Source organism: Eptesicus fuscus, chromosome 13 (assembly GCF_027574615.1).
Source record: "Eptesicus fuscus isolate TK198812 chromosome 13, DD_ASM_mEF_20220401, whole genome shotgun sequence".
In the NCBI taxonomy this organism is placed as follows: domain Eukaryota; kingdom Metazoa; phylum Chordata; class Mammalia; order Chiroptera; family Vespertilionidae; genus Eptesicus; species Eptesicus fuscus.
Window position 1 is genome coordinate 54,725,655 of NC_072485.1, and position 22,054 is coordinate 54,747,708.

At 42.6% G+C, this 22,054-nt stretch overlaps 2 protein-coding genes across 3 annotated transcripts in view; one reads left to right on the forward strand and one right to left on the reverse strand.

Moving 5' to 3' along the window:
* The first annotated feature begins 563 nt into the window (after positions 1–563).
* LOC103292799 (L-lactate dehydrogenase A-like 6A) lies at positions 564–17,036 on the forward strand. The gene is given in 8 exon segments (XM_054725294.1): positions 564–689; positions 5,389–5,408; positions 5,485–5,582; positions 6,297–6,488; positions 15,862–15,942; positions 15,945–16,030; positions 16,341–16,344; positions 16,936–17,036. Coding segments are annotated over 8 exon segments (708 nt in total).
* Positions 17,037–18,219: 1,183 nt separating this feature from the next.
* The window catches only part of TSG101 (tumor susceptibility 101), a 34,061-nt gene continuing 30,226 nt past the window's right edge, over positions 18,220–22,054 (reverse strand). For both annotated transcript variants that reach the window (XM_008148991.3, XM_054725546.1), the window contains 3 exons: positions 21,203–21,405; positions 19,787–20,026; positions 18,220–18,557 (listed from right to left, as the gene is read on the reverse strand). In XM_008148991.3, the coding sequence (XP_008147213.1) occupies positions 18,468–18,557; positions 19,787–20,026; positions 21,203–21,405 (533 nt within the window). In that variant the 3' untranslated portion in view covers positions 18,220–18,467. The remainder of the gene's footprint in view (positions 18,558–19,786; positions 20,027–21,202; positions 21,406–22,054) is intronic.

A 22,054-nucleotide genomic window follows, 5' to 3' on the forward strand; every position in this document is an offset into this window, starting at 1 on the left:
GCTTTTCTGCATTCTCATCCTCTACCTCTCCAGTGAGCGGCCATAAGCTGGGCAGCAGGAATCCTGTGCACCAGTGGGAGAGTGGACACAGTGGGAGCGAATTTCTTACCCTGGGGATGGCTCTGGGTCCCTTGGGGGGTGGCACGCACCCCCCTGGGGGGGGGTGGTAGCCCTTCTCCCGTGTGAGTGTGGCTGGAGGTACCCTGCACCTGGGTGTACTTGGCCTCGGGCTGTACTTGGCTCGGTTCTGGAGCTGACAACGGGCAGGGGGAGGACGAGGGTGGAAGGGGAGTAAGAACCTAACTGGCTGGTAGTCGCATCTTTGGTGAAGCAGCCCCCTTTCCTTCCTTCATTCCCTCTTGTACACACCTTCCGCTTCCTCTCCTTGCTTTGCCTCCTGGCTGCTGGGCTGCTGGCCAGAAACTACCCAGCTTGTCTGATAGTTATCTTTGTCATTCCCTGCTGTGTCTGAAGCACCTCCTTCCTCACTGGCGCCCAGTTCTCTACAGACCGATTTCTAATGTGGACGTGACTTTGCAGTTTTTCTCTATTAGATTTCCACGATGGCGACTGCCAAGCATGAACTTATTAAGAATTTCACTTCAGAGAAGGTCATTCATCACTATAAGATCCCCATTATAGGACCTGGAGCCGTTGGTGTGGCCTGTGCAATCAGCATCTTATTAAAAGTAAGTTATGTGCTTAGTGCCATAGCGTTAGCCAAGGTTTCCTCTGTTGGAGGTAAGGCCACCGCATGTGATTGTATAAGTGTGTCCCGTTCAAGAGTTGAGTGGGACCCTATCTGGCTTAATCCAGAGGAAGAGGTGACCTTTTATTTTAAATCCGTACCCAAGGATGTGTTTTTATTGATTTTAGAGAGAGGAAAGGAGAGAGAGAGAGACATCAATGTGTGGGATTGAACCCGCAGCCTGGGTATGTGCTCTGACTGGGAATAAGGACGACGTTCCTAACAACGGAGTCACACCAGCAAGAGCCAGGTGCCCTTTTTAATTGCTCCACCCAAAGTGGGCTGCTTTTTCTAGTGCTTATGATAGTATCCTGTGTTAGAAGCATCTGTGTGAAAGCATGTTGACATTAGACTGTCACTCATTTGCTTGACTAGGAAATTGAGCTCACAGCCCTAGCTGGTTTGGCTCAGTGGATAGAGCATCAGCCTGCGGACCAAAGGGTCCTGGGTTTGATTCTGGTCAAGGGCATGTACCTTGGTTGCAGGCTCCTCCCCGGCCTGGGCCCTGGTCAGCAGGCAACCAATTGATCTGTTTCTCTCACATCAATGTTTCTCTCTGTCTTGCCCTCTCTTCCATTCTCTCTAGAAATCAATGGAAAAATATCATTGAGTGAGGATTAACAAAAATAAATAAATAAAGGTGATTAAATGTTTAAGAAAAAAAAAGAAATTAAGCTCATAAAAACAAAATCAAGGAAAAAAAACCTCTGGAGAAATAGGTGGCAGGAAAAAAAAAGTGTTTAGTTGTTCTTATTATTGATGTAGCTGATAAAACTAGCTTCCATTTTAATGGCTAGTCACAGGACTAAAACGTTTCTGAGTCCTTTCTAAGAATATTACCCTCATCTGAACCCATAATGGCTTAGTAAATCATAAACTATAAACTATGCTTTGCTTTTATTAATGGGATATCTATGAAGTTTTTTAAAGCCACTTTTCGATAGCCTTTGATCTTGGCATGATTTATTGGATTTAAAGGATTGGCGCTGAGTTGCATATCTTAAGGCATATCAGCTGCTATCAACTGCTGCTCTATGACTCATTTTGTCTGTAAACTATAATGCTTTTAACAGCAGTATCCTCAATGCTGATGCATACATACATGAAGACCAGTACATTTGTTTTCAATATCAATAATAACAATATGCTTTATGTATATTATCTAATATAATCCCTCAAAGTAATTATTAGATCTGTTTTTATAAAGGGGAATAAAAAAAGGCACAGGCTATCTCAAGTTGCATGACTAGATATGTATATAGATAATATGTATAGATAATATTTATCGTCTCTGCTTTGAAGGGCCTTTCTGGGAGGAATTGAGCCCCATCTCTAAAGATAATAGCCATAAGCTCCCAGAGCTTGAATTTTATGATGCTGCAAACTATAGCATTGTATGTCTTAGAAAATGTGCTCAATCTCTCTAAAAAGCCCCAGGTTAGCCCTAGCTGATTTGGCTCAGCGGATAGAGTGTCAGCCTACGGACTGAAGGGTCCCGGGTTCGATTCCAGGTCAAGGGCATACATATGCCTGGGTTTTGGGCTCAATCCCCAGTAGGGGATGTGCAGAAGGGAGCCAATCAATGGTTCTCATCATTGATATTTCTCTCTCTCTCTCCCTCTCCTATCCCCTCTGAAATCAATAAAAAATATTTTTTAAAAAGCCCCAGGTTAAGGTTATTAATCTCTTCCTCTCCAGAGTAACTTTACTCTGTAACTTCTTTTATTCAAGGAAATTATGATACTTTAAAAGCTCCTTGCTGATGAAGAAGGAATTCTCCATAGGAATTGCTTGGTAATTTATTGGCAGGAATTTATGGTGCAAACCTAGTAAAGAAACAGCAATGTCTTTGAAAGTTACTAAATTATATCATAAACTTCCATTACTAAAGTATAATATCCATGAATCTTTATTTCACTTAGTGTTGTATCCAAAGTATAGAACAGTGCCTATTGGAATAGACACTTAATAGCTAAATGAAAGAATTGCTAGCCGTGGCCTGTTTGCTTGGCTGGGTCGTCGTCCCACCAAAAGGTTGCAGATTCCATCCACAATCCGGGCCCATAAGGGAGGCAACCAATTGATGTTTTTCTCTTACACAGACGTTTCTAAAAACATATCCTCGGCTGAGGTTAAAAAAAGAAGAGTCGCTAAAAGCTAAATGCATGTTAAAAGGGAAAAGGCACTGGATAGCAAATAGAGTAGATATTCTACCCATTTTCATTTTTCTAAATAAGGAAAGAAGATCCAGAGAGATCAAATTAGAATACCTTTTTTAAGACTTTTTTTTAAAAGCATAGTTTTAGATTTACAGAAAAATTGAAAAGATAGTACAGAGTTCTATCTTTACCTCACATCTAGTTAACATCATACTTTAGTATGGTATATTTGTCATAATTAATGAGCTAATATTAATACATTATCATTAACTTTACTTAGATTTTCTTAGTTTTCACCTAATGTCCTTTTTCTGTTCTAGGATCCTATCTAGGATTCCACATTGCATTTAACCATCATGTCTCCTTAGGCTCCTCTAGATTGTGACAGATTGTTATACTTTCCTTGTTTTTGATGACTTCGGCAGTTTTGAGGAGTACAGTGAGGTATTTTGTAGAATGCCTTTCTATTAAGATTTTTCTAGTGTTTTTCTCGTGGTTATACTGGGGTTATGGATTTTTGTGAGGAAGATACAAAGGTAAAGTGCTGTTTTCATCACATCACGTCCAAAGTATGTATGTGGTCAATATGCCTTATGATGGTTGATGTTGACCTCAGTCACCAGGCTGAGGTAGTGTTAGGTTTCTCTCCTGTGGAGTTCCTCTTTTTCTCCCCTTTCCATCCTATGCCCAGTCCATACTTAAAGAGCGGGGAGTTATGCTCCTCTCCTTAAGGGTGGAGTGTCTACATAAGTTATTTGCAGTTCTTCTGCTTGGGAGGTTTGTTTGTCTTTTCCCATTTACTAATCCAATCATTTATTAATATCAGTTTGGACTCACGGATTTTATATTTTGGGTTATAATCCAATACATATTATTTTGCATCTCAACTTGTTCTAGCTTGGGCCACTGGGAGCTCATTCAGTTGGCTATTGTGTACCTTTGACAACCCGTAACATAGGGGGTTGTTTTGAGCACTTCTTAGTTTCTGGCACTATGAGATGTTTTGGCTTCTTCATCTTTTATATTTTCTGCTCCAGTCCTAAATCCTTTTCCCAAGGAGCCCTCATTCTTTTTATTGGGGAATTGTGTTATAAGCCAAGATCTGGGTGCTAGGTGTGTTCACTGCTACTGGGGTTATAGTACATTAAAAAAAAAAACCACAATCTTTCAAAGATAATTTTATCAATACTGCATAATTCTGGTCCATACATACTACTCCAATCTCTGTGAATAATTCAGAGAGTCTAGAAAGCATTGGCATCTCACTATGCAACAGCCTTTTCCTTGCGATACAGTTTAGACTTCTAGGCTAATCAGTTATAATCTAGTTTAAAGTGCTTGTCTTTAGATTTCCATTAATTAGAATAAAGTGAAAAGATCCAACAATATGACCTGGACATATACTTAAGTTATAGATACTTGAATATCTCTAAGTAGTAGCACACAGTCATTGTTGTTTTTTTTAATGAAAATTTTAATATAAAGATAAAATATGTAGTTATTTAAACATTTTTTTTCAAAAGATAATACATTCACAAGGTTAGAAAATGAAACATAACAAGATACACATGGAGAAGTCACACTGTCATCTAGTTTCTGTCCAACCTTTCCCCCAACATCTGCCTCAGGCAACCATTTAAATTAGTCTCTTGTGTGGAATCCTCTAGTGTTTCTTTTGCAAATACTAATATATTATTTTTATCTTCTTTCTTATAAAGTAGCTTGCCAGAAATATAGAGTACTGATTAGTTTTTGCAGGAAACATTGCCTAATTGTAGAACTATAAAATTTTAGTGTTGGAAAGGGCCTTATATTTTAATCCACTTATTCAGAAAACTTTTATTGAGTTCCTTTGTGCCAGGTAGATGCTAATCATGAGATGAGTAAGACTACCTATTTTCTTTTTTGTAAATGAGAGACAACATGTTCGTTTTAAAAATATATATATATTTTTATTGATTTCAGAGAGAAAGGGAGAGGGAGAAAGAGAGATAGAAACATCAATGATGAGAGAGAATCGTTGATTGGTATTTTGATGAATGCACACCCCCTATGGGGATGGAGCCCGCAACCTGGTCATGTGTCCTTGACTGTAATTGAACCCAGGACCCTTCAGTCCGCAGGCCGATGCTCTGTCCACTGAGCCAAACGAGCTAGGACAAAGACTGCCTATTTTCAAGGAGCTCATAGTCTGGTGAGAAATCTCTTTTACAGAATTCATGCTTTATCATTGTGCAGCCTCAGCTTAAAATGAAGAGATGTTCACTAACTTCAGAGACTTCTATTTATTGAATGGTTTCTGGTTTTGTTTTCCTAATTATGAGCTGAAACTTCCCTCTTTCTAACTTGTATCTCTTCTTTTTGGATTTTTATATCATTACGAAATGTTGAGCAGGTTTACTGTGTCTTCTAATAAGAATTTTTTTTTATTCTTCAATGAATCAAGATCCCCACATTCCCTTGGACTCGACTGTCTTTTAGGGCTTGAGTGATGAACTTGTCTTGGTGCAGCGGTTGCCAACCTTTCGGACCTCATGGACTACAGTGGTCCGCGGACCATTGGTTGGCAACCGCTGCCTTGGTGGATACTGATGAAGGCAAATTGATGGGTGAGACAATGGATCTTCAACATGGCAGCCCTTTCATGAAAATACCAAATATTGTTTTCAGCAAAGGTTTATGTCATACCAAATACTGTAAAAATATAGTATATTTTATATCTTTCTTATAAAGCTGGTTGCTCCCTATTCTGTACTCTTATAACATGTTCAGATTTCATTAGGTTGTACTTCATTTGTTCATGTGTTTACCAACACACTGTACTAAGTTCCTGGTAGCAGCAGCAATAGTTATCATGACAGTTGTCATTAATTGATTGACCACTTTGTGTCAGATACTGAGCTAAGCACTTTACTTTACATATATTACTTATTCCTCAGCACAACTCCGTTTTACAGATGATGCATCTGCAAACTGAGGTTAAATAAAAGTGATGGAGCAAGGTTTTGAACCCAATTCTTTTTGACTCAAAAACTGAAGCTCTTAACTACCGTACTTTATTTACTACAGGAGATAATTATTTGAACTAAAATCTCCCTGTTCAAGGGTTTTTCATACCTCCAAGTAAACATTCTCATTTACCAGATTTAGTTAGGTGTATTTGACCTATAACTGTATAAAGTACAAAAGATATATGTTAGGAGGCTTTAAAAAAAGAGTACATGAAAAAATGTTGCTTTTCCTGAAATTAAAAGAGTGCTACAGGCATAGTAGATTTAGTAGAGCTCACTCTTTAGCAAACATAGTGTGGTGATTGAGCTGAATAGGAAATGTGTACTTAAATGTCAGATGTTTTCTCCCATCTATTTTCTAATCAAATCTTTCCCCAGATTACCTTGTTGCTGTAAAGTCCAACGTAGTGATCATCACAGCAGGCACATGCCAGATAAAAGGAGAAACACCTCTTGATTTAGTCCATCACAATGTGTCCATGTTTAAATTAATGATTTCCAACATTATCCAGTACAGTCCCCTCTGCAAACTGACTGTTATTTCCAGTCCACATCAGACTTAACTGTTCAGTGCATTTTGGGGGGGGGTTAGGGAGGGGAGGTTAGTAACTTGGTAGAAAAAAATGAGTATTAAATTCTAAACTACTAATATAACCAGAATCTTTTCCTGTTTTGTTAATTAACATGCATTTTTTACAGTTATATTCAGTGTATATGCACCATAATGAAGATTTTTTACATTAAATATCATTCTGTATTAGTTTCAGATGTACAGCATAGTAGACAATCATGTACTTTACAAAGTGGACCCACTGATATTTCAAGTACCAGCTGACCCCCATACATAGTTATCACAATATTATTGGCTACTAGAGGCCTGCCTGGTGCACGAAATTCATGTACGGGTAGGGTCCCTAGGCCTGGCTGGAGATCAGAGCTGATTCGGGCCTTCCTGCTGCCGGCTGGGGCCTTCCTTTGTTCCGAGCTGCCCCCTGGTGGTCAGTGCACATCATAGCGAGTGATCGAACTCTCAGTCTCCTGGTCGAACTCCCGAGGGGACACTTTGCATATTAGCCTTTTATATATATAGAATATTCTCTAAGCTGTAGTTTAGATCTCTGTGGCTATTCTGTAACTATTTGTACTTTTTATTTTTATTTTTAAAATATATTTTATTGATTTTTTACAGAGAGGAAGGGAGAGGGATAGAGAGTTAGAAACATTGATGGGGGAGAAACATCAATTCAGCTGCCTCCTGCACACTCCCTACTGGGGATGTGCCCGCAACAAAGGTACATGCCCTTGACCAGAATCGAACCTGGGACCCATCAGTCCGCAGGCCAACGCTCCATCCACAGAGCCAAACCAGTTAGGGCTATACTTTTAAAATATATTTTATTGATTTTTTACAGAGAGGAAGGGAGAGGGAGAGAGAGTTAGAAACATCGATCAGCTGCCTCCTGCACACTCCCCACTGGGGATGTGCCCGCAACCAAGGTATATATGCCCTTGACCGGAATCGAACCTGGGACCCTTCAGTCCACAGGCCGACGCTCTATCCACTGAGCCAAACCGGTTAGGGCAGGGCTGTACTTTTTAAATGTTTGTTTAGTTCATCTTCACCTGAGGATATTTTTTCCTTTGCTTTTTCAGAGGGAGAGGAAGGGAGGGAAGAAGGGAAGAGGAGGAGAGGAGAAAGGAGAGAAGTGGGGGAGGAGAGGGGAGAAAAGGGGAAGGGAAGGGAAGAGGGGAGAAGAGAGGGAAACATAGATGTGAGAGACACATCAATTGGTTGTCTCCCACATGCACCCCAACCAGGGGCTGGGAGTGAACCCAATCCCAGGTATATGCCCTTGACCAGGAATGGAACCCGAGACTCTTCGGTGGGAGGGCAGATGCTCTAACCACTGAGCAACATCAGCCAGGGACAAATTTGTACTGCTTAATCCCTTCACCTTTTGACCCAATCCTCCTCCCTTCGGTCAACCATCACTTAGTCTGTTCTTTGTATCTGAGTCTCTTTCTATTTTTTTTATTTTGTTCTTTAGATTCTACATATAAGTGAAATCTTATGGTATTTGTCTTTCTTTGTCTTCGTATAATACCCTCTAGGTCCATCTATGCTGTTGCAAAAGGTAAGATTTCATTCTTTTTTGTGGCTGAATAATAATTCCATTGTATGTATGTACCACTGCTTTTTTATCCCTTCATCTGATGGACACTTGGGTTGCTTATTGTGAAAAATTTTTTTAACACTAGTGTGTATGAAAAGATAATTTGTTTAATCAAGTGACTTTCAAGATTTACATTCTAAAGTCACAAATGAATTGTTTTCAGATTACTGTACTAAGCGTGCAGAAGTGAAAGTAACACTATAGTGTTTTTTTTACTGCCTGACTCTCCAAAATTGTACTAGACTTTTCATTGGTGAAATACAGAGTAGATAAATTCAAGATATACTTTGGAGATAAAATATCCAGGACTGCTGATATATTATGTGTAGTGAGGGGCAGAGAGGAATAAAAAACGACTTCTAGATTATTTTCCTTGAACAATTGATTTCATGGTGGTTCCATTTATGTGGGTTAGGATGCTTTTAAGGGTGTGGGAGAAAGGAGTGCTGGGGTTGGCGGGGGGCAGAATCAAGGTTTCCAATTGGGACATGTTAAATTTGAGATAATCTGAAAAGACATTCAAGAGGAAATATCTAACAGGTAGCTGACTGAATTTGGGCATCACTGTATTTTAAGGTCATTGGAATAGTTTTTCTCTAGGGGTAGGCTAAAACTGAGTACATGATTAAGTTTATTCATTTTAATTTTGATATTAAAATTATTTAAAATTTGTTTTATAATTTTACTAGAGGCCCAGTGCATGATTGAATCATGCACGTGTAGGGTCCCCTACATGCTTTCGCTTTTGATCACGGGAGAGCTGGGTGCCTGTCCGCTGGCGCACCAGGCGCCGGAGGCTTCTGAAAGGCCTGGTGCCTGAGTGGACAGGCACCCAGCTCCCACGCTTTCCTTTCCATCGCTGGTGCACCAGGCCTTTCAGAAGCCTCTGGCATGGCGGAGGCTTCTGAAAGGCCTGCTGCCTGAGCGGACAGGCACCCAGCTCCCCCGCTTTTGATGGTCCGCGCAGTGGGAAGTGAGCTCGCTGCCCCAGAGGTCCCTTCTGTGCCGCAGCACAGCCATGGCGCAGATGCTGAGCTCGCGCCGCCACTGGCGACTCAGCTCAGCGTCCCGCCGGCCCAATCAGCTACCCCGGCCACCCCGAGTCCCGCCCCCCCCCACGCCTCCTGGCCAATCATGGGCATAGCGAAGGTATGGTCAATTTGCATATTTGTCTATTATTAGGTAGGATAAAATATTTGTGGATTGAGGACAGTGTGATTCAGCAGTATTATCCATTACACTTCCAGTAGCAATTCCTTCCTCAGCCACTGGGGTGGGTTGAGGATAGAGCCAAATCTTTTTTTTTTTACACTCCACCCGAGGATATTTTTCCATAGGTTTTTAGAGAGTGGAAGAGAGGGGGAAAGACAGAGAAATATTGATGTGAGAGAAACACATAGATTGGTTGCCTCCTGCATGAGTCTCAACCAAGGCCTGGGCGGGGAGGAGCATGCAAACAAGGTATGTGCCCTTGATGGGAATCAAACCCAGGACCCTTTGGTTTGCAGACCAAAGCTCTGTCCAAACTGGCCAAACTGGCTATGGCTAGAGCCAGATCTTGAATGTGCCTGAGTCTCTGCCTCTGTGCAACCCTGGGTTACTTAGGGTAGTGTTTTCAACCTTTTTCATCTCATGGTACACATAAACTAGTTACTGAAATTCTGCAGCACACCAAATATATATATAAAATATATATATACTAGAGGCCCAGTGCATGGCATTCGTACACTGGGGGCGGGGAGGGGGACGGGGGGCCCTCAACCCTCGGGGGATGTCCAACTGACAGCCTAGGTCCGCTCCCTAAGCCGCAGTTGGACATCCTTAGTGCTGCTGCAGAGGCAGGAAAGGCTCCCACCACCACCGCCGAGCTCACCAGCTGTCAGCTTGGCTTGTGGCTGAGCAGCGTTCCCCCTGTGGGAGCGCACTGACCATCAGGGGGCAGCTCCTGCTTTGAGTGTCTGCCCCCTGGTGGTCAGTGCATGTCATAGAGACTGGTCGTTTCACCATTTGGTAGATTTGCATATTACCCTTTTATTATAAAGGATTTTTGCAGACCTGACAATAAAGATAGGTATAATTTTGATTGCTTCACACAGAATGGCTATTGTGTTGGCTCTCATTTTTTTAAATTTGATAATCTAAGGGAAAAGAGGTCAGTGCTCCTGACTAGTCAGGTATAGCATGTTTTAAATTTTTGCAGCACACCTAGTGTCCTCTTGAGGCACATAGGTTGAAAATCGCTGACTTAGGGGAATGTGTTAATTTGCAAATATTTGTTAATTTCTCAGATTTCCTTATGTTATTTCTAATTTAATTCTGTTGTGGTATGAGAATATACCTTATGATTTTAGCTCTTAAACTTGAGATTTTGTGGCTTAGCAGGTGGTCTATCATGGAAAACATTCCATGCACACTTGGTAATGTATATTCTGTTGTTGGGTGTTTTAAGATGCCATTTAACTCTAGTAGTGCTGTTTAAGTGTTCTCTATTCTTGTTGGTTATCTTAGTAGTTGTACTATTTAAAAGTACATTTTTATTGATTTCAGAGAGGAAGGGAAAGGGAGAGATAGAAACATCAATAATGAGAATCACTGATTGGCTGCCTCCTGCAAGTCCCACACCGGATCAAGCCCACAACCTGGGCATATGCCCTGACCAGGAATTGAATCTGTGACCTTCTGGTTCATAGGTGGATGCTCAACCTCTGAGCCATGCCAGATGGGCTGAGTAATTTTTTTATTCATAATCAGTGTGGTGTTGGTTTTCAATTCAATTATTGAATTGTCTACTTTTCCAATTTTTGCTTCATGTATTTTAAGGCCTATGTTTATAATTGTTATGCCTTCCTGATGTATTAACTCTGTTATTACAAAATATCCCTCTTTGTTTCTAATAACATTTTTTGGTTAAGAATTTGTCTGAGCCCTGACCAGTTTGGCTCAGTGGATAGAGCATCAGCCTACGGACTGAAGGGTCCCAGGTTTGATTCCGGTCAAGAGCATGTACCTTGGTTGTGGGCACATCCCCAGTGGGGGGTGTGCAGGAGGCAGCTGATCGATGTTTCTCTCTCATCGATGTTTCTAACTCTCTGTCCCTCTCCCTTCCTCTCTGTAAAAAATCAATAAATATATTTTTAAAAAAAAGAATTTGTCTGATATTAGTAGGGCTACTCAGGTTCCCTTGTAGAACTACAAAAATTTGGTGCATCATTTTCCACCCTTTTACGTTCAACCTATTATAACTTTTAAAATCTAAAATGTGTCTTTTCTACAGAGCAACAGAGTTAAGATCTCATTTTATCCAGTTTGAAAATCTGTCTTTTGAATGGATTTGTTTAGTTTACTCAGTTTTTTTCTATTATTGATATGTTTGGATTTATGCATGCCATTTGGCTGTTTTCTATGTCTTGTGTCTTCTTTTGTTCCTTGGTTCCTCTTTTATTTTGTTGTACATTAAAGGGGTGTTTTCTAAAGTGGCATTTAATTCTTTATTAATTTTTAAGTATGTCTTTTGAGTGTTTAAGTGGTTGTTCTTAGGGTTACATTATCAGCTTGTCTTTTGTGTAGAAGCTAAGAGAAGAAAGGAGGAAAATATACATTTATAAAATTTTTCTTAACATTGACTTTATTTTTCATCCAAGTTTTTTTTTTTAGTATATTTTTATTGATTTCAGAGAGGAAGGGAGTGGGAGAGAAACATCAGTGATGAGAGAGAATCATTGACAGGCTGCCTCCTGCACACCCCCTACTAGGGATCAAGCCTGCAACCCAGGCATGCGCCCTTAACCGGAATTGAACCCGGACCCTTTAGTCCATAGGCAGATGCTCTACCCATTGAGCCAAACCGGCTAGGGTTTTGAAATATACTGGCAGGTTTCATATTTTATGACTTTGAATACCTGTGGTTACCTCTCCTGTTTCCTAATATTATTTGTTTGGGACACAGCCCTTTCACCCACTAGTTTTTTTTTTTTTTTTTTTTAATTTCTTTATTGATTAAGGTGTCACATATTTGTCCTCATCCCCCCATTCCCATCCCACCCCTCTCCCCACGCATGCCCCAATCCCCTGTTGAACTTAACCGTTGGATAGGCTTATATGCATGCATACAGGTCCTTTGGTTGAACTCTCCCCCTCCCCCCACCCTCCCCCTCCCCTCCCCTATCCTCCCTCTGAGGCCCGATAGTCCGATCGATGCCTCCTTGCTTCTGGTTCTGTTCTTGTTCCTCAGTCTATGTTGTTCATCATTTCCCCTAGATGAGCGAGATCATATGTCACTAGATATATACTAATAAGAACTGAATGTGAGACGAGCAATAATAGTTATGCTGACAGGCAAATGAATCAATCTGTAGCGAGCTTCCCCCTGGACCAACAGTTCTTTTGAGACCCAATTTCAATGTCCAGTAGTTCCTTATGTGTACATGTCAGCACTGACCCCTCAGCTCTGGATGGTGGACAAATGGTGGTAATGGAGGTCCGACTCCCTCTGGTTTGGTCTCGGCCGAACCCAGGGGCACGGCGTCACCCGGACTAAGGGGCACGTGGCCTCACCCATACCCAAGAGGCGCGTGGTCTCACCCGGGCCTGGGACCCAGCCTCACCCGGATGGATCCAGGGGCGCACGGCCTCACCCGGACCCAGGATCTGGCTTCACCCGTACCCAGGGACGCTTGGCCTCTCCCAGACCCAGGGGCACGTGGCCTCACCCGGGCCTAGGTGCATGAGGCCTCATCCGGATCCAGGGACACATGGTCGCACCCGGACCCAGGGACGTTTGGCCTCTCCCAGACCCAGGGCCACTTGGGCTCACCCGGGCCTAGGTGTACGAGGCCTCAACCCGGATCCAGGGACACATGGTCTCACCCGGACCCAGGGACGCTTGGCCTCTCCCAGACCCAGGGCCACTTGGGCTCACCCGGGCCTAGGTGCACGAGGCCTCATCCGGATCCAGGGACACATGGTCTCACCCGGACCCAGGGACGCTTGGCCTCTCCCAGACCCAGGGCCCCTTGGGCTCACCCGGGCCTAGGTGCACGCGGCCTCACCCGGATCCAGGGACACATGGTCTCACCCGGACCCAGGGACGCTTGGCCTCTCCCAGACCCAGGGCCACTTGGGCTCGCCCGGGCCTAGGTGCACGAGGCCTCACCCGGATCCAGGGACACATGGTCTCACCCGGACCCAGGGACGCTTGGCCTCTCCCAGACCCAGGGCCACTTGGGCTCACCCGGGCCTAGGTGCACGAGGCCTCATCCGGATCCAGGGACACATGGTCGCACCCGGACCCAGGGACGCTTGGCCTCTCCCAGACCCAGGGCCACTTGGGCTCACCCGGGCCTAGGTGCACGAGGCCTCACCCGGATCCAGGGACACATGGTCGCACCCGGACCCAGGGACGCTTGGCCTCTCCCAGACCCAGGGCCACTTGGGCTCACCCGGGCCTAGGTGCACGAGGCCTCATCCGGATCCAGGGACACATGGTCGCACCCGGACCCAGGGACGCTTGGCCTCTCCCAGACCCAGGGCCACTTGGGCTCACCCGGGCCTAGGTGCACGAGGCCTCACCCGGATCCTGGGACACATGGTCTCACCCGGACCGAGGGACGCTTGGCCTCTCCCAGACCCAGGGCCACTTGGGCTCACCCGGGCCTAGGTGCACGAGGCCTCACCCGGATCCTGGGACACATGGTCTCACCCGGACCCAGGGACGCTTGGCCTCTCCCAGACCCAGGGCCACTTGGGCTCACCCGGGCCTAGGTGCACGAGGCCTCACCCGGATCCTGGGACACATGGTCTCACCCGGACCCAGGGACGCTTGGCCTCTCCCAGACCCAGGGCCACTTGGGCTCACCCGGGCCTAGGTGCACGAGGCCTCACCCGGATCCTGGGACACATGGTCTCACCCGGACCCAGGGACGCTTGGCCTCTCCCAGACCCAGGGCCACTTGGGCTCACCCGGGCCTAGGTGCACGAGGCCTCATCCGGATCCAGGGACGCATGGTCTCACCCGGACCCAGGGACGCTTGGCCTCTCCCAGACCCAGGGGCACGTGGCCTCACCCGGGCCTAGGTGCATGAGGCCTCACCCGGATCCAGGGACACATGGTCTCACCCGGACCGAGGGACACTTGGCCTCTTCCAGACCCAGGGCCACTTGGGCTCACCCGGGCCTAGGTGCACGCGGCCTCACCCGGATCCAGGGACACATGGTCTCACCCGGACCCAGGGACGCTTGGCCTCTCCCAGTCCCAGGGGCACGTGGCCTCACCCGGGCCTAGGTGCACGAGGCCTCATCCGGTTCCAGGGACACATGGTCAGACCCGGACCCAGGGACGCTTGGCCTCTCCCAGACCCAGGGCCACTTGGGCTCACCCGGGTCTAGGTGCACGCAGCCTCACCCGGATCCAGGGACACATGGTCTCACCCGGACCCAGGGACGCTTGGCCTCTCAGACCCCGTCACCCCCTAGTTTTGCTATTTTTGATTTCTCTCTCTTTTCCTAAGAATTAGCTTTCTATTTTATTGATATTGGGGTTTTTTAAATCTTACTATCTGCTCTTATCTTCATTGATCAATAACTTTATGACCAATAACTTTGTCATTGATTTTAATGTTTTAAAAGATACATTTAAAAATATACATTTACCTTATTTTGGTTTTGTGGCACTTAGTCCAGTTCTAAATATTTTGTAATTCCTAGTTTTATTTTCTAAGACAGTGAGTCATTTAAGAGTATTTTTTCCCTTTGAAACATTTTAAAATTTGTGCTATAAATGGGTTGATTCTTAGCTCAATTGAGATCAGAGAAATGTGGCTTGTCTAACTTCAGCTCTTTCAAATCTCTTAAGGTTTACTTTCTGACTTAGTCAATAGAAAGTGTAAATGTTCCTTGTTTTGGGGGAAAAATAGGTTTTACTGGGCATGATAATCTTTCTATATCAATTCAATCACACTTTGTTGTTTAGTTTTACTAAATTACTAATTTTTAATTTTACTAATCTATACAACTTTCTGATAAAGGTATGTTCTAAGTGTCCACTATAATTATGAATCAATGCATTTTCCAAATTTTTTCATATATTTTGATGCTAATTTATTACTAGTTGCATCTAAGTTTATAATTATTACATATTGTTGGATTGTTTCATATATCATGTAGTGTTATCCCTTTTAATGCTTTTTTATTGAAAATTCTATTTGTTTGCTAATACTATAGCTACACTGCCCTTCTTTTGGCTAATAGTTACCACTTTTTAAATTCAGTAAGAAAAATAATTTTTCATAAAGCTAATGCTGTTTAAATAGTTCACATACCTAAAACATCAGACTATCCCCAAAATTATTCCCTTGTCTACTGGGACTAAGGCCTGGTTTATGTTTTTCCTAGCAATTATATTCTACCTATGCTTATTTCTCTCTGTTCCCCACTTAACTAAGCTTTGTGCTATAAATGGGTTATTCTCTGAGAAAAATCATTTAAAAGACTTGATAAGGAAGTATTCATTTATTATGTTTCTCAAAATGGAATGAACCAAATCTACTGTATTTGTGCACAATAGACTACACAAAGAAACAACAAAAAAGTTTTATTTCTTTGGGTAGATATTGTTGGAATTGTGGTATAGCTGGAGATTGATAGAGAACCATATCCTCACCCCTAAAAAAAAAAAAAAAACCCCACAGATTTACATTTTAATTTAGATAAATCTAAAAAAAAAGTATTATTTTAGATGAGAACATTTTCTGACATGAATTTTTTCTTCTCAGTGGATATCTTAACTTATGAAGCCTGGAAAGGTAGTGCATTTCCCCAAAACCGTATTATTGGGAGTGGTGGTCACCAGGACACTGCCGGTTTTGTTTCCTGACTGGGCAGAGGCTTGGTATCCACTCTGCAAGCTGTCATGGGCTGGTCCTTGGAGAGCATGGGGACTCCGTGGTAAGCACCTTTGAACCATGCATACTCTGTGAAATACATCTTGACTATATTGATCATAAAACTATTTAATCATGAAGTAAAAATAGCTTCTTGGTGGAGAGAAAGAACTTGTATTGCCCTTTAGGCCCCCCCCCCCTTTTTTTTAGTTTTTGGCACATTTATTTTCATAATCTACCAAAAACACAAGTTTGAAAAAACTGAGAATGTTATTATGTTACTTTAATGTTACACACATTATATATTTGTGGTTAAGATTATAATTACAGCACTAAATAACATGATGTAGTTTATATTTAACATGGGCCAGTCTAGTTCACTCCAATTCATGAGTGAACATTTTAATTAGAAAAATTTAAAGGAAAGAGGAGTAACATAGTCATAGCAGTTCTTCTTTTCCTTGTTTCTTCTGGCTAAGAATCCTTGAAATGCACCTAATATAAACCTGGTTATGGAAAAGGACTTGAAATGATAAAAGTTAAAACTGTCACTTTCTTGTTTGGAGAATCTTGCCAAGATAATAGAATTGTGGGCCCCATCCCTGGAGATCTTGAAAAAGCAGATTTGAGGTGGGACTTGGACATCTGAATCTCTAGATAGTTCTGTTGAACATTCCAAGTTGAAAACCACTCAGGGCAATTATAATAGTTACTAAAGGCCTGATGCATGAAATTCGTGCAAGGGCCTTGGCCCTGGCCCCCGCCCACCACCGCCATGGCTGGGGGCCTCTGCTGCCTCTGCCATGGCCCCCACCCACTGCGGCTTTGTCAGGAAGGAAAGACATCTGAAAGGATGTCTGGTCTAATTAGCATATTACCCTTTTATTATTATAGATGCTAAGATTTTTTAAAATCCTGTTATAGAATACCATGCAATATATAGATTTTTGGGTACCTTTTTCTTAGTTCCTGTGTGGAATGGCGTGAACATTGCCGGGGCCCTCTGAAGGACTGAACTCAATCTAGGAACTGATGAAGATCCTGAGCAGTGGGAGAATGTTCACTAAGTAATTGCCAGGTAAGATGTTTTTTTTTGCATTTTCAGGACCTAGGAAGTGAGTGAGCCTGAACTCTGCCAGAGGAATGAGATTAGCTCCCTTAAATATATGTTGTCATATTTCCCATAATATTCTTTCATTAGCACTTTTTATTTTTGTGTGATCATATTCACGATTATATATTCTTTTAAAAAAATATTTTTATTGATTTCAGGGAGGGAGAGAAACATCAATGATCAAAGAATCATTGATTGGCTGCCTCCTGTATACCTCCTATTGGGGATCGAGCCTGCAGCCTGAGCATGTGCCCTTGACTAGAATCAAACCCAGAACCCTTCAGTCTGCAGATCAATGCTCTATTCACTGAGCCAAACCAGTGAGGGCCAGATTATATATTCTTAAGCAGTTATGTCTTACTGCTGAGCCTAAGCCAGTGCCTACCATCTAGTAGGCACTCACTGTTGACTGACAATATATTCTTTTAAACTGCTGCTATATTGACTTAACTGTTAGTGGTAAAATGGATTTAATATTAATTTCTGGATCTCTGCGCCTTACCTTAAATAACCTACCCAAGAAATTTCTAGGAGTAAACTGCCTGCTCCCTAAATATCTTGAAAACATCTCAAAATTAGGACATTCATTTTTTTTATAACCTCATGAACCTTCTATTCTACTGGAGGAGCTCTGCAGGACAGTACAGCTCATTTGGTGGTCCCAAACAGAACCACTTGCCAGGAAGGCGGACTTCAAATGACAATAGAAGCGTAGTTCATTGCCCTAGCTGGTTTGACACAGTAGATAAGAGTGCCGGCCTGCAGACGGAAGGGTCCCAAGTTTGATTCCACTCAAGGGCACATATTGGTTTCAGGCTCGATCCCCAGCAACCAATCGATGTCTCCCCCTCCACTCTGTCTAAAAACGAATGGGATAATATCCTTGGGTGAGGATTAACAATAAAAGAGTAGTTCATTGCACCTTCTTCCTCAGTTATGGCCAGACCATCTTGCCTAGTTAACATGAATTCTTAGGTGTAGAGGTTGGCCACTTTCTTCTTGATGAAAAGTTATGGGTTAGTCAGGCCTAGAAAGGAAACAAATATAGGTAGGGATTGACTGGCAGGAGGGTATCACTCAGGACTTATAAGGTTTTATGGATTTTTCCTAAAGATGTTCAATAAAGAAGAAAACAGTTATGCAACAAATTTTATTTAGCATAGTCAGTCCGAACATTCAGCACAAAAGTTTACAGAGGATAGAAAGTGCATTAATAAAAGCCAGTCTTTACCAAAAGAAAACAGAAAATATATTATTGATTCAAAATATTTTACACTTGAGTGATAAACTGCAATAACTTATTCTGGTCACCTACTGATCAGAGAAAGAAAGAGAAGAAAAGAATGCTTTAAGAAGAGCTCGTCTCCACCTGGTGTCAGAGAAGTCAGTAGAGGTCACTGAGACCGGCAGTCTTTCTTGCTTTTTGCATTAGTGCCCTCAGCTGGAACTGTTTACGGGACAGAAGACGTACATGCTGGGAGGGGGGGAAAAAGTTTCAACAGTTTAGAATGGCTTTGGCCCAGTTATGAAGTATCAGACAGTCTGTAGCACAGATGTGACCTAAGAATCCTAAACTCATTATATCAACCTTCCTTTGAAACCAATACTTCATTACATGTGGTTTTTTAACCTCCACTAGCTTCATGCTGTTAGTTTGTGTTAAGGAAAGTAATCTTCTGAGACCTTATAAAGATATATTTCACAAGAAAAGCACCATATTGCAGAATCTAGCTCAGGAATTTGAGCTACATCTTGAGACTATCAAGATGCCAGGGAGATTTGTACTGTGATCCTAATGAAGTTACAAAAACTTTGATAGCTATGACTGTTTGTCCTCACTTGGCTAGGAAGGGCAGGGATGAGCATCACAAGGCCAGCTTTTGTCCCATGCTTAGCAAATAGCATACCTCTTTTGCCTCCTCTCCAAGTGCATCTGTCCCTCAGCTATGCCACCTAAGCAGGGGACAGTGTATGGAAGGGAGTCCCCTTTGGTCTCAGCCATCATGTGCTTGCACAAGGTCCACGAGTGGTTTGGGTCCTCACTGACATAGGCAAGATCATCGAGTGACCCGACTAGCCTCACACGTACACTGAATCATCAACAGCAGCCAGACTGAATATCCAAAGGGTGGCCACTACTCTTCCCAAAACCATGCTGCTTATGACCCAACGAAGACCAGTAGTCAGATTTGGCTCAGGATCTTTTCTTCACGTCTGTATAATAGCATTAAGCCTGAAACAACCTTCATTCAGAGGGCTTTAGTACCAGCAGGGCAGCCCAAACTTTGCAGGGCTGGAAAAACTGGTCTCAAATTATGTAAACTTAAGAAAATTATCAGAAAAATAATGGGGGTGGAGGGTTGTCAGTGATCTCAATTTATATGGTATGACCAGAAAGAACCAATGGAAATGTGAGTGTACCTCCTGATCCACCCAGGCTCAGTAGTAAGAATGATATTCAGTTTAATGTTCCCAGGACTGATGTGGTGTGTGTGTCACTAGCCCACTTTTCTTCCCCTACTCAGACAAATCCTCAGCCTTTGTAGGTGAGAAGATACTGCCTTATATGTCAACTTGCTCTCATTTGGGGAAAATGAGGAATTTTAACCCACACCCTCCAGAGAAACCCTCTTGGGTTTGTGGTTTGTAAGATCAGTGTCTGAAAGTTCCAAAATCCTAGAAAGCAGAGTGAGGAAGACATACCTTTAAGAAGACATCCAGGTCTATTACGCCCCGCCTCAAGGCTTCTCCCAGGTAAAAGATAGTGTCTTCAATAGCATTTTCTTCTGCATACAGATTTAGGATCTGTTTATATAGTGGGGCTGTTGGAATGATAACTTCATCAATATCGTTGTTTTCAGATTGATTTTCCATTTTTTCCAGAGCAGAGCTGAGTTCTTCGTCCTTCTTTCTCAAAAGTTCTATGTTTTTATCAACCTCAGCCTGAAAACAGAACAGTCCAAGGATGATGACTTTATACTAATTGTGTGTAATTATCTGCTTGTCAGATATCTACAACTCATGGATGAGATTAATGTTGCATTCAGCACATTGGTCAAAGGTAGAGAAGACGGTATAATGAGTGAAAGCAGAATAATGTTGGAAATACCTTGAGCTGAACCCTTTCAGTGGCAGTGATAACCTTATCAGTTACCACTGACAAATGATATTGTAAAATAAACAATCAGACAAGACACTTTACGAGAGGTTTTTTACATGAAAATTACAAAAGATATCTTTCTTTCAAACAAGTGGGCATCTGCCACAAAGGAATAACTCTTCCTCAGTATAGAGATTCAACAGATAGAACCCTAAACACTTGAACACAAGTCACAAGATATCACAGGTGGTAGCTTCAAGCTCTGAATTGTACTGGTGTCACTTTCCTGAACTTTTGAAAATAGCTGGCTACTGGGAAGCTCACTTGACACTAGAACCATTGTGTAAGACTAATATACACCTAACAAATCACTTCCCCCAAGCACTCAAACATTCACTAACTCTTAACCCTTTCATCAAAACTGTCCCTTACGGGGATGAAAGTAGAGAGTGAAGGTGGCACTCACGTTATTGCCTCTATTTCATTGTTAACGTGACAGGGCTGACTTACACCGACTATCCAGGGCACAGCAGGCTGATAAAACGTAAGAAAGCTTAAGAACTAAAGGTTGCAAACTCTACATTTATATGTACCTCTTAAGTCACCCATAGATCTTTGAATTAAGTCAAAAGGGCTCAATGAAGATACTTTACAGGTCAAACAACATTTGGAAACAATACAAAGAACACTGAGGTCTGCAGATCTTTACTATGGCTAAGAGCTTTCAAATTCTTGTTTCCTGGTAACTGGCAAAATCAAGCATTCAAAACAATCCTCCTGTGTGTCAAAACACCATCCCCCAGGGTGAAGGTGCAAGCAAAAATGCTCTAAATACCATCCACCTTCCAATCAGATATGAGACACAGGCTCCATTTAAACAAAGCTATACAGAAGCTATATTCAAATGTTTAGAGACGTATAATTCTCTGAACTGACTGTACTCTACAATGTCCAGGTTAACAAGGTAACACTGCCTACCATTGATCCTAAAAATCACAACTATTCAATGAGTTACTTACTACTTCTTGATCTAAACGGGTAACCATCTCTTCCAGTTTCTGGTGACCTTTTTTCAGGTCTTCCTCTGTTCGTTTTAGGGCATTGAGCTCTGCCTGAGCACGATCCATTTCCTCCTTCATCCGCCATCTCAGTTTGTCACTGACTGCTGAGATGAGAGAAGCTCGGATGGTGTCCTCACTGATTGTACCATCCCTACTGGGACCTGCAGGAAAAAAGGGCAAAAAACACTTATTTCCCAAGTCCTTCTATTTCTTTCACAGGAACCTTCAAAAACAAGACAAAGTATGAGCTGACACTTTCAAAGGAGGAGGAAAGAAAGACTTTTAAATGTTACAATTCCATAAATAACTTTGAAATCTCAGTTGATTCAGAAATACTTTTTCCTCAAGAGATTATTAATTCATATATTTCTCAACAACAAAGTTATACCAACGAGAAACATTTTATTTAGGCCAAGACCATTCTCAGGCCTCACCACTAAACTGAAGGAGACAGGAACCCACTCGAGAAGCCTGTAACAGGACTGAGATCAAGAAGAGTCCCTAATGTATGGGTTAGTAAGGCTTCACTTCTGCAAGGCTTTATTCCTTTACTCTTTTTTTTTTTTTTTTTTTTGAGAGCGGAAGAGGAAGGGTGGGAGACGAGGAGGAGAGAAGGGGGAAGGAGAGAGAGAAAAACATCAATCGCCTCCCCTACACATCCTACTAGGGATGGAACTGGCAACCTCAATATGTGCCCTGACTGGGAATTGAACCTGCCACTTGGTGCATGGGACAGTGTTCCAACCAAGTGAGTCACACCAGCCAGTGCTACTCCTTTACTCTTTACCAGAACCAGTAAGACAATGACAT